The 16,874-nt window shown below is 29.4% G+C and overlaps 3 protein-coding genes across 5 annotated transcripts; 1 reads left to right on the top strand and 2 right to left on the bottom strand.

The window, feature by feature from the left end:
• Positions 1-701: 701 nt before the first annotated feature.
• On the bottom strand, positions 702-2,427 carry LOC111034210 (nucleoside diphosphate-linked moiety X motif 8). 2 transcript variants are annotated; one of them, XM_022315312.1, is made up of 2 exons: positions 1,327-2,427; positions 702-1,255 (listed from the first exon to the last, which is right to left on the bottom strand). In XM_022315312.1, the coding sequence occupies exons 1-2, from the start codon at positions 1,801-1,803 to the stop codon at positions 1,211-1,213; spliced, it is 522 nt and encodes a 173-aa protein (XP_022171004.1). In that variant the 5' UTR covers positions 1,804-2,427; the 3' UTR covers positions 702-1,210. The 2 variants fall into 2 exon arrangements, with proteins under 2 accessions (XP_022171004.1, XP_022171003.1); XM_022315311.1 differs by having other exon boundaries at positions 1,322-2,364.
• Positions 2,428-2,596: 169 nt separating this feature from the next.
• Positions 2,597-12,056, top strand: LOC111034209 (myeloid leukemia factor). 2 transcript variants are annotated; one of them, XM_022315308.1, is made up of 6 exons: positions 2,725-3,022; positions 6,023-6,263; positions 6,323-6,524; positions 7,413-7,500; positions 9,945-10,022; positions 11,598-12,056. In XM_022315308.1, exons 1-6 carry the CDS (start codon positions 2,970-2,972, stop codon positions 11,698-11,700), a joined length of 765 nt encoding a protein of 254 aa, XP_022171000.1. In that variant the 5' UTR covers positions 2,725-2,969; the 3' UTR covers positions 11,701-12,056. The 2 variants fall into 2 exon arrangements, with proteins under 2 accessions (XP_022171002.1, XP_022171000.1); XM_022315310.1 differs by lacking the exon at positions 9,945-10,022 and having other exon boundaries at positions 2,597-3,022.
• Positions 12,057-12,265: 209 nt separating this feature from the next.
• On the bottom strand, positions 12,266-13,721 carry LOC111034199 (the record flags this gene model as incomplete). Its single annotated transcript, XM_022315292.1, has 5 exons — positions 12,266-12,493; positions 12,558-12,901; positions 12,965-13,142; positions 13,213-13,411; positions 13,474-13,721. Coding segments are annotated over 5 exons (1,188 nt in total), but the record flags the coding sequence as incomplete, so codon positions are not given.
• Positions 13,722-16,874: the final 3,153 nt, after the last annotated feature.

Below are 16,874 nucleotides of genomic sequence, written 5' to 3'. Positions count from 1 at the left end.
CAAAAGATCCGTGAAAATTACAAGCCTAAAGTTATCCTATCAATTATCCTCAAGCTTTTAGTAGACGAAAAGTTAGTAATATGATTAACATTTTTACTAAGTTATATTCTTGGTAATATGGTGAAAATTACAATTTTATCAAGGGGATAGTAAAATCTTAACAGGCATTAATAAATATTTCTAGAATTGATGATTTTTTTTAAATAATTAAATAATGTTTATTGAAATTTGAATGAGGGAGTTGAGACGAATGTGAAACCTAAGAGTGTAGTATATAATACATTTTAGGCTTATAACAATAATAAGATAAAACGATAATGACACATGTGTAAATTGTATATTATTATTACATTCATAGTAATCATTAAGATAAAATATAATAAATAAAATTGAATTTAAGTCGTATAAATGTATAATAAATACATTGCATAGTGAAATGGTAGGTACATTTTAAAATTATGTTATCACAATTTGTTTACTTATAAGTTATAGATTGAATTATAATTATAACTACATACATCAAGTATTTATTTCACATACTAAAAATAATGTATATTATATGCATATTTTAATACATTAGTTACTTATTAGTTATTAGGTACTAAATTAAAAGAACATAGTAACAGCAATACAAAACATTTGTCTCTGTCTAACTATTGCATAATATAGCAAAACGTAAGTCCTGAAGTTCCAATTCTGTGTTTTTATCCTTAATATTAGAGAGAATTAACATAATAACATACTATCAAAGTTGAATGTAAGAACATTAACTGCGTTTTCTTGCTGGTTTTTTACAATACTTGAATTTTCAAGTGACTATAAGTCCATAAATTATCAATATTTGAATATACTCATAATTTACTTTAAAATTCAAGTATGATAGAAAACCAACTAGAGAACACAGATAATGTTATCACATTTACTTTTATAATAATTTAATCATCTCTAATATTTATGTTAAGGTTAACACACAATTTTAACTGCTAGAATTACATTTTGATATATTGAGCGTTATAAGACAAAGACAATGTGTGCAGATATTAATATATTATGTCCCCTTAATAAAATACTTAAAATGGTAACTATAGTTTATAATAGATAATACATAATCCTAATATCTTAAGTAAGTTTTTGATTAAACTTCTCTGGTATAATGGATTTTAATACCAACCAAGTCATATAAGCAGTCATGCCCCATATTCTTTTATAGTCATTTGTGTATACTGGAATCTTCATTAATCTGTTTGATTGTTGTCTGAAATATGTATGTTTACAATTAGATGGTATGCAAAAATGCCTTAAGGGAACAGCAAATGCATACTGTACTTCTTCACTAGAAATATTTAAATTCTCTGGTTCTATAACACCAATATTTCCTAAAAATGGCATAATTGCTATGTCTTTAGAAACAATAAATCTACCACTTCCCCAAATATCAATACTGGTTTTGCTTATTCCAAGTTCTTCACAAGATTCTCTCAGTGCTGTATCTTGTAGTTGTTCATCTGTTTCACGCATTCCACCAGGGAAAGATACTTGACCACTATTTCTTTTTAAATTATTTGTCCTTAATGTATACAATAAGGATATTTCATCTTTAACAATACATAATGGAATAAGAACAGCAGCTTGACGTTTACCATCAGTATTCAGTTTAGGACATAATGACTTAAAACATTTCACAGATTTTAAAGAGTTGTTTTTGGAAAATATATCATGAGAATTAAAATGTATTTTTCTGGATGAATAAGTATTTGATAAGAATCTTGAAAGTTTTGAACATATCAATTGTAGAGGCTGCATTATAATATTATTTATATTATATTATAAGTCACTTACTTTAGTATAATGAAGTCATTTAAAAAAAATGTATTTATTAAATGTTAGTAAAATATTAAAGTAAATAACACGATACATTTTTAAACAAATTGTTATACTATAGTAATATCCTCATTCCACATGTTCACTATTCACATATATTGAAATGTTATTGAATGTTTAGTACATAGTATGAACTTAAGAAAGGATAACTCACTATTCGTACTAGGTACCTATTATTATTATTATAATTAATCTTTAAGTATATACAAATTATGAAAATTACAATAGTAAAACAATATATCTGAGAAATAAGTGACTTATGGTATGAATTTCTTCAAGTTAACTAAAGTCTAATATCAGTAATATCTAAATTGTATTTTATATTAAAATTTAAAGGTCAGTAAAGAAATTTATTGTGCAAACCAATTATTAAACGTGCAATATTGACATTCTAATTTCTAATTCATGGCAACATGGCATAGCCATATTGGCATTTGGCAATAATACTTTTCCATATCATTGTCTATTAACATTTGAGTATTTGACACCTCAATGTTATCACAATATGATCAATCGTTTATGTTAGATACCAACATACCATTGATTTAAGCCTTGATCATCTGTCTAATTATAATCTACATACATATCTATAATCTATATACCTATTCTGTGGTTTAAATTTTGCTTGTTTATGTTGAATTATCATAAAATATTTTAGCGTTTTATTTATGGTCACACTGATTACGTGAAGAAAGTTCTCGATTGTACTAGGTATTTTTTTTATTAGGTTCAATTCAAGTGTACAACAAAAACACAAGTGGTAAATAGTAATTTGTACAACTGTTTCACTGACATGCAGAGAAACTAGAAATCACAATAATTTTCGATTTTTAATTATCACATCGCGCTGGACGCTGAACGCTGTTTGTTCTTTTACTTGGTAATCATCGTATGATTCTAATTTCAATTTTCAATACAGTTTTATCTTGTGAATGCAGTATTGTGCGATCGGCTTGCGTTTAAAAATTAGGATATCAATAACTGGGTGATTTTTCTCTTTTCGTCGTATATCCAGAATCGTAATTCTCAGTGAACCACTTTGAATCCTACAGTCAACTTTGCAATTGTTTTACTACAAAGAAGCTAACATGTTTCCCAATGCATTGACGACGGACATGTTTGGAAACGATAATCCATACAGGTATGTGTAATGCTTAATAATTGTTGTCTTTTAGGTATGGCTATGAATTATATATGTGGGATAACAAATATATCATATTTTTAAAAAATCTGATGTAGATTTGCTCATTTGTTACCTCGATTTATATCTATAGATTTTTTACTATACAGTAATTTATTTATATTTTATATAAAGGTACAGTAGGGTAAATTCAAAATTTTGTTAGGATTAGTATATGTATTAGTTTGAGTGAGGATGTGATGGATGGTATAAACTTAATCTGCGTGTTTTCTGCCCAGCATCAATTGGTATGTTCCTGTCCACTAAGATCTATTCTATTCTTTGGCCCAAAATTAATTAACAGCTCATTTTTTGTATTTAAACTGGTTTTCTTCACATTTTTATGTATATATATACTTCAATTCTCACACAGCGGCTTATCCAGAATTTTTTTTTTAAGTAAGTCGGAAAGAAGATAACAAAATGTACAATAGGTAATGTGCCTTGTAATGTATATACAATGTAGGTCTTTTCAATCTACATGATTACCTAAGTATGTACCTATACCTAATATCTATAACAATTATTCTGTATATATTATGTTTTAATGTTTATAACAGTCAGGTATTATATATTGTGACCATAATTTCTTTGCCGGGGGATACCTAGAGTTTTTTAGAATTGCTGATACTGATTGGATAAAATTACTAAACACTTTGGTACTAATTAATTACTGCGCTGGTTTAAAAGATGATAGATCAAATTTCATGAGATTTTAATCCCCCTACTGAATGTGCCGCTGCTCCATAGGCGGAAATCCATTAGAATTTCTGGGGGGGCTAAACTAAAATAAAAACTATATTCAAATAATTTGATAGATATCGAAAAACAAAGAAACACATTGTGTCGCATATTTTGTTGAATTGAATCTGAAAGCATTTTAACAGCCTATAAGTACACATAAATACAACAAAAAAAGACCATTAAAAGAATAAAGTTTATTAAAATTATTGTAANAATATAGGTTAAATATAAATTACTTTATTCACCTTAATATCACCAAATATACTTAGTAATACCATAAGCTGACTGACCGTTTTCGCTCAGAATCGTTTTTCTTATACAATGATATTATATCATTGAATTCAAATTCAACACCATCCATACAGTGACCCACTTGTAACGTACTGTACAGCAAAGCGACACCTATTTACCCACCTTTTTAATTTTGTTAATTCAATAATATTATCACAATAGATAAACAATATACATATTATATATTATATTGTTTATAGGTTACATTACTGTGTTTTGTTATCGCTACTATTTTAGTATACATTTAAATTAATATTTTGTACAAATATCATAAGCATTAATCACATAACAAGAGTTTTATTGTACTGTAATATAGTGTGATGTTATTGTAAATTACAATTAAATATTAATGTAATCGAATAATGATCTCAACCATAATATTATGCTGTATGCAAAAGTAGGTATACCTTATTAAAGTTAATAACACGAAATTAGTTCTGTTGAACGTACATTTGCAATATTGAATGTATATCTACACTAATTATGCAAATCGAACATATTTTATGGATTTCAGTCCTAAATAGTAAATAGTAAATAGATAGTAAAAATCGGATCTGCAGTTATAAGGTAAAGGAAAATAAAAATTTTCAAAAACCGTTCTTGATACCGATAAATTTTAAAAACCGATCTTAGAGACTTAGAACCTATACCAAAACCATAAAATGTAGAAAACCGTTCTCAAAAACCGAAAGCGTAACCGTTAAAATTTGAAACGGTTTCGATCCCTGGTAAAATCTTATGAATTAAATTAAATTTTTATCATAGAATATTTTTTTTATTTTGTAATTCAGATATTAAAAATTAATTTTTTAATTATTATAATTATTGTATATTTAGTCACATTAAAATTGTGAGGGCCAGGGGGGCTAAGACCTGCACTTTAAACTTCTGGGGGGCTTAGTCCCCCCTAGCCCCCCCCCCCCCCATTTCCGCCTATGCGCTGCTCTCACAACCAGTCTATACTTTAATCTGCCCACCAACAATATCTCAAATGCTCATTAAAGTTCTATCCGATCCTGATTTTGTCATCACTCATCAAACAACACTGACCATTGTTAACTACTATTGTTAGACGAGTATTGTTTTTTAATTTTGGTTCGAGTATCAATTATTTTGAGTCAAGTTCAAAAGTCGAGTACTCGACAAATTTCAAGTATGCGAAAAAAAGTTTGACTACTGGGAATTGCTTAAGTATTTTAAATTGTACCAGCATTTGGGTTCTTTTGATTATTTATAGTGTTTTTAATTTTTAATTTTTTAAAAGTAGTTATTAGTTTACCGAGAGCATGTTTATAAAATATAAAACTTTATTTGTATTTGATAGTTTTTGTTTTCCCCACAAATAAAGTCCATAAGAACAAATTTGTTTTCACACATTCATGTGGGGTTAATTTGAGAATAAAAGTGATATTACTGAATTTATTTTAAATTTACCTTAAACCACCACCATCTTGAAAATCATTCTTTCATATTATATTAATTCTAAAAGTATACCCACTTACCTACCTACATTATATTAGGGTCTGTAATTAAAATTGACCATTACTCATTATTAATACCATTAAATAGACTATAAATTTGCTCTTTAATTTATTTAAATATAAATTTTATAGTTACTAAGTTTATATGACTTACACTGGGTTGCATAAACAATCACTAAACATTTACTGAATCATTAGTGGAATCTAATGGTAGGGACTGAACATGAATTACTGGTCCATTCAATTTTAGTCTGTAGTGAATCATTAATTTATTAATCAATGATTTTGCCCCCCGTCATAAGCGTGGCAACTTAATAGTTAATTTTAAAAAAAGCTAAACAAAATAAATAATTTTTTGTTTCCATGGGATTTATAACAGTATTATGATATTAAATATTGACATTCATTTTAATAAATAATTTAATAACTATTTTATTTTATTCAGAAATTCGATGCGCCAAATGGACCAAATGATGAATTCATTTTTTGGCGGATTTCCTGATCCAATGGCTGGCATGATGATGCCATTTGGCGGTGGAATGTTTGGAAATTTTGGTTCCATGATGGGTAATATGAATAATCCTATGAATATGATGGTCAGTGGTAATCACCCTGGTCAATCATTCAGCAGCAGCAGTAGTACATTTATGTCATACTCATCAAATGGACCAAATGGACAACCACAAGTACTTCATTATTGTTCAATATGTTAAAGATATTTTATTTATTTATTTATATTTTCTAGGTATATAAAGCTTCCACTTCTACACGTACCGGTCCAGGAGGAGTAAAAGAGACAAAAAAAGCTGTTAGCGATTCAAGGACAGGTGTTAAGAAGTTGGCTATTGGGCATCATATTGGAGACCGTGCACATATTGTTGAACGTCAACAAAATTTATATTCCGGAGACCAAGAAGAAAACCAAGAATATATTAATTTGGATGATGGTTGGTATAGTTGAAAAACAAAACAAAATAAAATCTAAATAACTATTACTGCTAGATATAATGTACTCTTATCTTCATAGAAGCACTAGTCCAACCATTTTTTGGTAAGAGGACTAAAGCTGTTCCTTCCCTATATTTTTTATAAATGACATATTATTATGGTTTGTGCTAAATACTAACTTTTGAATGGGGGGTATAAGATTATATTCAACATTGTATAATTACAATACTACTTCAATTTGATGTCGATTAAGGTACCAAATAATTGATATCTTAACTGTTTTTTTTAATCCATTTTAATGTGCACTAATCATTTTTTCTTATAGCAGTGTTAATATATCAACCACACAAGGTTGTGCTCGCCTATCTATTGGTTTTACACAAGATTTGGAAAATACATTAAATTTTTTCTTAATCCCTAAAAAATGAAAGAAAAAATGTATAAATATTTTTAAACTAATTGTTAGTGTAATTTTCTGTCATAATTCACTATTAAAAATTCCATTAAGGTTTTTCTAAAAATAAATTTACTTTTCTTGAATATTGAAATTCCACTGTTCAGACAAAATTACATCATTGCCTCTATTCTAATATTATTTTACTGAATTACTATGCAGTACTCCTTACATACGATATAGTCAAATTTAATGCTTTCGTATTTGTAGTTATAACATTTAGCTACTTCAGGCTTATTTCCTGCTCTGATATATAGCTTGAAATGTTTTTTATTGCTATTTGATATAAAATACTATATTTAAAACTACTTAGGAATGATTTATTTTAGACCTCCATGTTTGTAATTTTTTACTTTTCAATGATAATAAATGCGTTTTACATGAATATTTTTTTATACAATGAATGACTTTACTTGAGAGTTTTCATTTTTAGATGAAGCTGAAGAGTTCAACAACGAATGGCGCAGTAAAGCACAAAACATAAATCCACATCGTAGCCGTTACTTGCCCTACACTCATAGGTATGTTTAATATATTTTTATTTTATATTATCTCTTAAACAAATATTAGAGATTAGTAGATATTATTAGTTTCAAATGAACTTGGTACAATAAAATAGCTCATAATTGGATAACATAATTTTTAAACAAATAGTCAATCTACATTACATTTAACCTAGTAAGTATTTTTATTATATCACGTAAATAAATAATGATGAACAAATATCTAAATGAACAATATTTTCATCACAATTAACATAATTCATATAGAAATATATTATATTCAAGTATAAAATATCTCACAAAATCTTAACTTGACATTTTTAATATTGTTTTATAGTTGATTAGCATTTTGCATCCTAGTATTTTTAATTACTAAGAACTCTTTTATTTAAAAATAAACTAAAGTATAAAGTACAATAAAAGTACAGTCTCATAACTCATAACATGTTTTTTGCACATAATATTTTTCTTTAACCTTGAAATATTCTTTTTATATGCAAAGCAATTGTATAAATCAGTTCATAGGCAAATGAATCGTCAAGAAAGCTTATTCAACTGGAGCTGAATACTCTCAGTAAAAAGATGTATAAACATAAAAATCCGGTCTCTACTTATGAAAGGTCTTTTTTTTTAATTTTCAATCCTAAATTTTAATAATTAAAAATATTGTACTTTTTAACTACAAAATTAGTTCTGTTAATTGCTCCATTCAGAATCTAAAAGGTGGGTAAGTGGGTCACTAAAATGGATGTGTATTAACAGGGGCGCCGGCAGAGAGGGGCCAGTGGGTGCTAATGCACCCACTGGAATTTTTTTTATAAACCAAAAAATCAGTGTATAATAATGTAAATATGTCACATAAATTTAATTTTGCACCCAGTAAGATGATTTTCTGAGGGCGCCCTGTGTATTAATGTGTTAAATTTGAATTCAATGATATGTCATTTAAAAAAAAAATTGATTGATTTTCAAAAAGTGAACATTATAAACATTTTTTTAAAAAATAATTTGTTATTGATGTTTGTGATCATGTCAAATTTTGTCAATATTTGGACTTTAATGCTTATAAAAAAAATAGTGCCCGTGCATCTTTAATATTTTTAACCTGCTAATAACATCTTATGAGAAACCCTATATTACATTTTCAAGCTTTCTGATAATGTAAAAAATTATTTTTCAACATCTAAAGAAAATATTTTCTTGATAAAATATTAGTATACAATGTTTTGACTTTTTGTGTCATTTGTATATATATTTGACATTTTTTAATTTTTAATTTATCTACGATTTATATTGATGATAAAATGTTTGTTTTGTTATTAACAAAGCTTAAAAATTGATTTCAAGGTTCTTCATAATATTATGTTGTTCTCCCCACATTTAAAAAATATTAAAAAAATATAAAATCACAATAACTGTTTTATAATTGTTTGAATTTCAAATTTTAACAACATTTGGCACAATCACAAAAATATATTTTATTTTTATAATATTTATACAATCTATACTTTTTAGCATAATAAGTGAAAAGAGACAGGTTTTATTTTAAATTGTTAATTGTCATGCCTTCGCCCAATTATACTAGTTACTAGAGAAGGCTAATTATGTGATTTTCATAATACCTATTAAGATTAATTTTAAGCTATTGATACCATAAACCTATTCACACCATGTCATGAACTTATAATATAATAATCACTGTGTATTTTTTTTTTTTTTTTAATTTAAGCTTCGGCAACTGAGGCCATTAGCTGTAGGTTGTGGTACTGTAGGGTTATGGAACCACGTGTGTGTTTGTTTGGCAGAATTTCTAGTAGGCACCCGTAGGTTTCTGCCATGCCAGGTTGGGGGATGACGGCCTCTCTCTCCAGACACCGTGACTGCCCGGAGAGAAGTGCCGCCTGTGACCGAGGTTCGAACCGACGACGGTGCGCGTTGCAACCGACGCGTTATCCGCTCNCTTCGCCCCCCCCCCCTCACTATGTATTATATCATAACATATGTGATTTGTTTTGGGGAACAATTAGTTCATCTCACCATATTACTAATATATAAAATATCCTGTAAAATATATGCTCAGCAACCATCTCTACTGAAAATTGTTTTTCTTTCTGTACTATGATTTATCATTGAATTTAAATTTAACACATGTTATATTATGAGACAGTGCACTCAACTCCTAATATACAGCAAAGACTTCCTTTTTTTTTAAATTTGATTTATAAATCTAGCATGGTTAGAAGATTAATTTTAATATGTAATTGACCATTGAGGGATGACATTTTTTTATGCAAATTAAGTTGATCTATGTTTATGTTAAAATTATATCACTGCACTATTATTTAATTTTGCTTCTTAAGAATTTAGATGTACCTGTATATTCTTTTACACTATATTTTTAGTTGATTTTATGTTTGTACACACTGGTATTATTTTTTTTTTTTGATTTTATGTTTTATTAGAGTTCAAAATTCTTCAGTTCCTTTAAAAAGGCATCTCAAGGCATTACCTCCTCCTCCTCCTTCAACATCACGTATCAGGTATGTGTAGTTATTATACATGAATCATTTAATATTATTTTTTATAGTATGTATAGGATAGGAGTGATGAATGTGTTAGTTGGTTTTTACTACATCACTAATTATAGATGTTGTTATTATTATTTATACCAATAATAAAATGAGTTCAGTTGTACTCAATGCCATAAAATAATTAAATATGTTGTTTGTTTAGTTTAAAATTAATATATTTCCTTTAAAAAAGTTAGAAATTATTGCTGTATAATGTATATTATAAAATAAAGATTAAAGTATGGCACTCAGTGGTGTGCTGAATACTTCCAAAAGTTTTTCAAGACAAATTACCTCGAGTTTAAAATAGATGGGTTTATTATACAGTAAAATATTAAAAATACAAAATTATATAATATGACAATGTAGTTTTTTTTTGCTTTGTAAAAAATATTTAGGGTAAGTGCATACTTCATTTTTTGTCTTGCCTCAAGTTTAAAAATGATTCAGTATGCCACTGGTATTATTTTAAATCATAAGACAGTTTTATCAGGTGAGTTGAAGTTTAAATTAAGTGTTTATTTTAGCATGCTATACAATATACATGTTTGAATTTGTTATTTTTAAACCTATACTGTAGGCTTTAATTCTTCTGTATTGATTTGACATGTTCAATTAAATATTTATCTGATAAATTTGTCTCACATTAATAAGTGGAAAGCAGATGCATAAATTAAGATTTAAGGTGAATAGTAAATTAGTTTGAATAAAATAAAATGCATGTTTTATGCATACAAAGAAATATTAGACATTCTGTTAAGATCTAAAAAACAATAAATAGTCAATATCAATGTCTGATATGCTCTATAGTATCATATAATAAGATACAAATTTACAACTATTCTAAACAGTAAGGATAAGACACTCCCATTATCTTGGTCACAATGAGAGCGTGTCTTTAAATTTGGATGAATGATTAAATTATTTGAATATAACAGCTTGACAGTAACCAACTGGGGTAAATGTATTTAAAATATCATGAAACTTCTTTGCATCCAAAAATAATTAGTGTGCTCAGCCCACTTACAGAATGGACCAAGATTGACTAAAAGAAGAGTGTATACCTATATAGTAGCAAATAATTTAATTAACCCACCCATGGGTGGTTCAACCTTTTGCAGTTAATGGGCTATACACCACATTTATAAACACTAGAGGGGCAGCCAAAAGAGAAGAAAAAATGTTTTATTTTCTTTATTTTATAACAAACATATTATAGTTGTATAATATAATAAACAAGTTATCACATCATAGAAAATTAATTTGTAGACTAGTACTGCCAGCTCCCAACGCCCAAAGTTTTTTTTTTAAATTCATCACACTTAAACACTAAAATGAAAAATTATATGTCTTCTTCAGAGTGCTAAAAATTGGCTTGAAAGGGGAGAGGGAAGCTACGTGTTGGGACACCCTGGATTTTAAGACATAAAATAAATATAATCATTCATTTGAAAAAAAAAACAAATTCTTTTGGCCTAGTGGTAGCGAGAGTGAAGATATTCATATTTATTTAAACTTAAACATAAATATATTTTGTTTTTGCAGTGAGGTGTTGGCTGTAGAAGGTCATCAAGATCAAGGAAGAAAACGTGCAGCCAAGCAGCGGACCCCTAAAAAGATCGAACAATATCCTACAAATGATGCCTAAATTAAGCTAGCAAGTTATTTTTTTTTTACTCTTCATTAAAAATATATAATATAGAATTTTACACTCTCATTGTATTCACAAATTATATTTCAAACTGTGTTCCATATAATAATTTTAAGGAAAGGGTGTGAAAGAGTATGACATTTAAATAGGATATGTTTAATATTGTAATATTAATTATTTTATAAGAATTTTAAGCTGAAAAAGGATTAGACCATTCTTAATGTTCGGTAATTATTTTTATTTTCTTTACTTAATATGTGAGCGATTTATTGATTTTATAGTTTTCAATTTGTGATTCTTGCTGGTAAAGCTTAGCTTATAGTTAATACTTATAATTATAATAATCTTATAAATAAAAAAACGAATAATTTGTTCAAAAAAAAGTATTTATTTTCAAATCGAACTATCCTTGTCCATAAATATAACTTAAATGATAATATAATGAAAGAAAAAGTTACTGTATAATATTTAACTAGAAAATATTCTATCTAATATCACTTATGAAAATAATAATTTAATAAAAAAACGTAAAAGAAAAAAATATAATTTTTATAAAATTGTGAATGCTAAATTAACCGGATAAATTGTAATTATTAACGCCTTCATTATTGTTATTTTCATCAACTCCAAGTTTGTATATATCATCATTAATTTTGCACATTTGATCGAGAAAATCTTTGTCTTCTAATATTTTTGCAAGTGCAGACAATATATTACAAAACTGAACCTTCGTCATCTTAAGATGTTTACTACTTGTATCTAATATCTTCTCGACATCATTATCAACTTCCTAAAAAAATATTAAAATTGAAATAAACAAGATACAATTTAACATTCAATTTAGCTTTCTTTACATTTAATGTAATAAATTTAGCAGATGGAACTTTAATTCGGTGTTTAATTGTTGAATCTTGGTCATCATCACAAAACAATGTAAATGTGGACTGTAACGCTGCTTTAAAATAGACACCAGCCAATAAATGACCTTTTCTATCAGTGGCCAATAAGCTTCTAAAGTTGTAAACTAAATTTCGACGTTCAGTGACAGACACTGGTGAATGATAAGACGCCCCTATATATACCAAGTTGGTTTCTGGTTTTGGTGATCCATTCCATACGGACCATTGCACATACTTTTCACCAACCATTGTTTGATAACAATACTCTTTTTGCGGACAAGATGATGGCACAAAACGACCTAATAAATAAACCATGATATAAGTTAAAATAAATAATAGATATTTTTAGATAAAATATTTACCAGTATGAGGATATTGTTGATCAATCATTACAGTTACGACTCTTCCAATTTGATAACCTGGATCCAGCAATATCACACCACCACGACCATTGATTTCAATTTGCATAGCAACCATAACATGTTCTTTATCACTTACCCATGGGTCTGGGTAGTCATTACTTATGTATCCTTCATGACTCTATTAAAGAAAAAATAAGGTTTTTAGAAAAAATGTACATCTTTACAACTAGCATAAAGTGAAAACTAACCTCTATAGATTCTTCACAAGATACCAAATAAAGACTATCTTTAACACCAGGAAATCTGTTTTCCAACAACGCTAATTTCCCAATCAATAATAAACCAAGTCCCACACAAGTATTTGCATTTTTAGTTAATGGTGGTTTATATTCCCTAAAGAAGTTCTCCAACGTATCACATTTTCCATTTTTGTATTCATTATAAAATCTAAAAAAGAAGTATTATTAAGTTTTCATATCATAAGTGCACTATGTTTAAATGTTATTTACTTGATGAAGTTTGTTGTTGAGTCATAATTATATGCCTGAAGTAAAGTCTGTACTTCATTTTCAAATTGTCTGGTCAGCTCTTCATATTCCTCAATGGAGCTGACCGTAAGGGGTGGCCTTGAACTACCCCATTTCGGCAAGGGCACTGGCTGACCAATTGGCCAGTCGGCCGCCTTCTGGCCATAGTTCAGCCAAAATGTATACTCGTCGTCATTGTTGTGGTTGTCAGGAGAAGGCCGGGTTTCGAGTCAACTCGGCCATTCGTTTCCCCATCTACCGACTGTTGGTATGTAGCTGGATTCATCCCTGTAGCAGCTGTCTTCTGCAGCGCCAACAGGCCCTTCTACTTCTAATAATTTTTTCTCACGCTCTTTAAACATAAATAAAATAAACGTTAAGATGCGCACATAATTTAAGTTGCTATCCTAAATTATCAATATAATTTATATCGATGTAACTATTTTTAGAAATTAATGGTGAATCAAAGGAACACCTGCATGTTAAATTATCAAAGAAATGAAAAAATAAAAATTCTAAAAATGTTGATTAAAAAATAATATATAAGTGAACAACAATAGCAGTATTATATATATTGTATATTTGTATTCATAAAAAATTGTAACAGGAATTGTTGTTACCTACATTTAATATAACTTTCAACAATTCAATTATTGTGACATTATAAATGTTGTTGTATTATGTACATACTGTCACATATTATAAACGTATATAAAAACTCATATACGTATTATGTAATGAATTATATAAATGATTGTATCTATATTCTAAAATACAATACATTGAATTTAGAATATGACATCATAATTCATCATAAATTTCAAAGAATCAATAAATTGTTTTTTAGAATAAACAGTGCTGCCTATAGTACGATATATTTTAAGTTAAAAATGTTAAGTAAAATGAAACGACGAGTACAATGTAATGATAATTCAGCAACTAAAATTATTTTCAGAAATAAAATGTTTAATTTGTGCGCGTACCAGATACGTCATTATAATTAATAAATTATACCAAACAATTTACAAATAATTGAGATAAATTCAACATTTATGTAAACACTCATAAATCTATTAATAACGTATGATTCATTTAAATATTAAACAAAATTACATACCTACATAATATAATATTATTGTTCACTAGTAAATTATTCAAGAGGAATTATTATGTACCCTAAAAACTGCAATTGTTGTTAATATTTCTCTCGTAGAAAAATAAACGACGGCAGTAACCTATTATGGCGATATCTCGATGAAAAAAATTTAGACGAAAGTGATTAAACTCCAACTACAATTCAAGACGATAAAAAGTCTCCATAGAACTATAAAATTAAATACTCCGAATGATATTTTATTTTATGATAATCATAATACCAATGATGCGTGTTGCGTAATATCGTTGATAATAATTAATATATATACTTAAATTGAGGAAAATCAATGGTAATAGCGTCTATATTACACGACGCGTATACGATTAATAGTAATAATAAAAGTAATACATTATTCCTTTTATCACATAATCGTTTCGACACACCACAGTTTCGAAACTCGTAGTAAGTAAGTTAGTAATTACAAACTGGAAATTGTAATAATTCTATAAAACAGTTATTGGTGGGCACGGGTCAATTTCAATTAAATTAATCGATACTCGGTGATTGGACACGGCAATGCATTATTAACATTGAAAGGCAAGCACAAATCTCGATTAGGACAGTAAATTACAAATAATAACTGTTGTAGTGGAGTAGTGGACAACGAACGGCACTGGAAAGTGCGGGATCGTGGTTTAAGAATATCGTGGCGCGAACCAAATATTGAAAGACATAATTGGGCCAAGGAATTCGAACTCACTCTTCCACGGTCCCATAGTCGTTCGGTGGTAATATACGGGTGTGAACATTGACACAGTTATGTCCGTCCGTGACCGCGGTACGTTAATACATAATATTATACTTACCCGTCTATTATAATAATATGTATATTAATATTGTTACACACGGTCACTGGAAGTCAGGACCGAACTGTAACGAATCCGCGGTACGGAATGGACGTGGTGGGCAAGACCGATGCAAGTAGGTGGCGAGAAAGGACGGAAATAATAAAACCACTTAGCACCTACGCGTTTCAATGCCAGTGTGGGACTCTACTCGTAATAATATAAGGTTGATATGCCATTAGTCGTTAGTGAACTACAGTGGTCAACGTCGTACAGTACCAAAATATATTATCACAATCTCTAGGTACGTCGAGCCCGACAAAACCGTAATAATAATTTTACAAACGACGCATCGCACCGTCACGACTTAAGGGTATTGCGTTACAAAATTACAATATACCTATATTATGATTATTAATTATAATTACACTAATGTTATAACTAATATTGTAGCCGACACTCACCCATACAACGAAAACACACGACTTGAAGAATACCTTTGCACTCGTGGCCGTTTGCGACTATGAACAACCGTTGATTAACACTGGTGCCCGTTCCCCGACGAGCGGAAATATTTATACGGTTTTTACGCGACCGAACGCGGTGGGGACGGGGGGCTGTGCGTACGGTTCGGGCGGACTGGTTGCGCGTTCCCCACTGTCTGCGACCTACGTAGGAAGGCAAACAACAAATAAACAAAACAAACGAAAGGGCACAGCGGAAGGGAAAACGAACGCGTTACGCGTGAACACTTAATTAATTGCGATTATTAAAGGCTGTTGTTTAATGCGCACTGCGGCAATCGTCGATTGCACGAACCCGGACGGCCGCCGCGTGTCGGTGTTGTTAACAACAATAACAACAATCACCAATTAAACACGCGTTTGAAACGGGACGACACGACGTCCGAAGTCCAACAGTAACAATTGTACTGAAGTATGACGATCGCTACACGTTTAACGTGTGGAGATATCGTCATCGTTGTCGTTATACGGGCGAAAACTGGAACATTACGCTCGAGAATTAATAATATTTAAGTAAAAAATACCGTTGCCGATTAACTGGGACAACGACGGACAAACACTTGGTTCGGCCCCGACGAGTGACGTACTCAGCACTGTCGTCACGCCACCGACGACGTTTTATTAATTACAATTTTGTAAGAGGAACCCTTTTATAAATTCGATCGTTTCCCGTACCACTGATTGATAACAATCGTGATAAGGAGGACGAAAAAATGGCGTAAGCCTGGAATGCCAACAGTGTAGGCAGCCGAAAATAAAAAATGCCGCCAAACGTAGGGTTAAAAAAGTTCCGCGACAACGGAATATTTACCACTTCGCTTCCTCATAGGCGGTCCCAGGATTTTACTTCAGGTGCAGCCGTGCAGCATAGATGGTTAATTTCTAAATGTTAGGGGTATTGGGAAATGGGAATGTGTA

This window comes from Myzus persicae, unplaced genomic scaffold (genome assembly GCF_001856785.1).
Source record: "Myzus persicae strain clone G006 unplaced genomic scaffold, MPER_G0061.0, whole genome shotgun sequence".
In the NCBI taxonomy this organism is placed as follows: domain Eukaryota; kingdom Metazoa; phylum Arthropoda; class Insecta; order Hemiptera; family Aphididae; genus Myzus; species Myzus persicae.
Note: the sequence above shows the minus strand (reverse complement) of the source record. Positions and strands in the feature narration are given on the sequence as shown.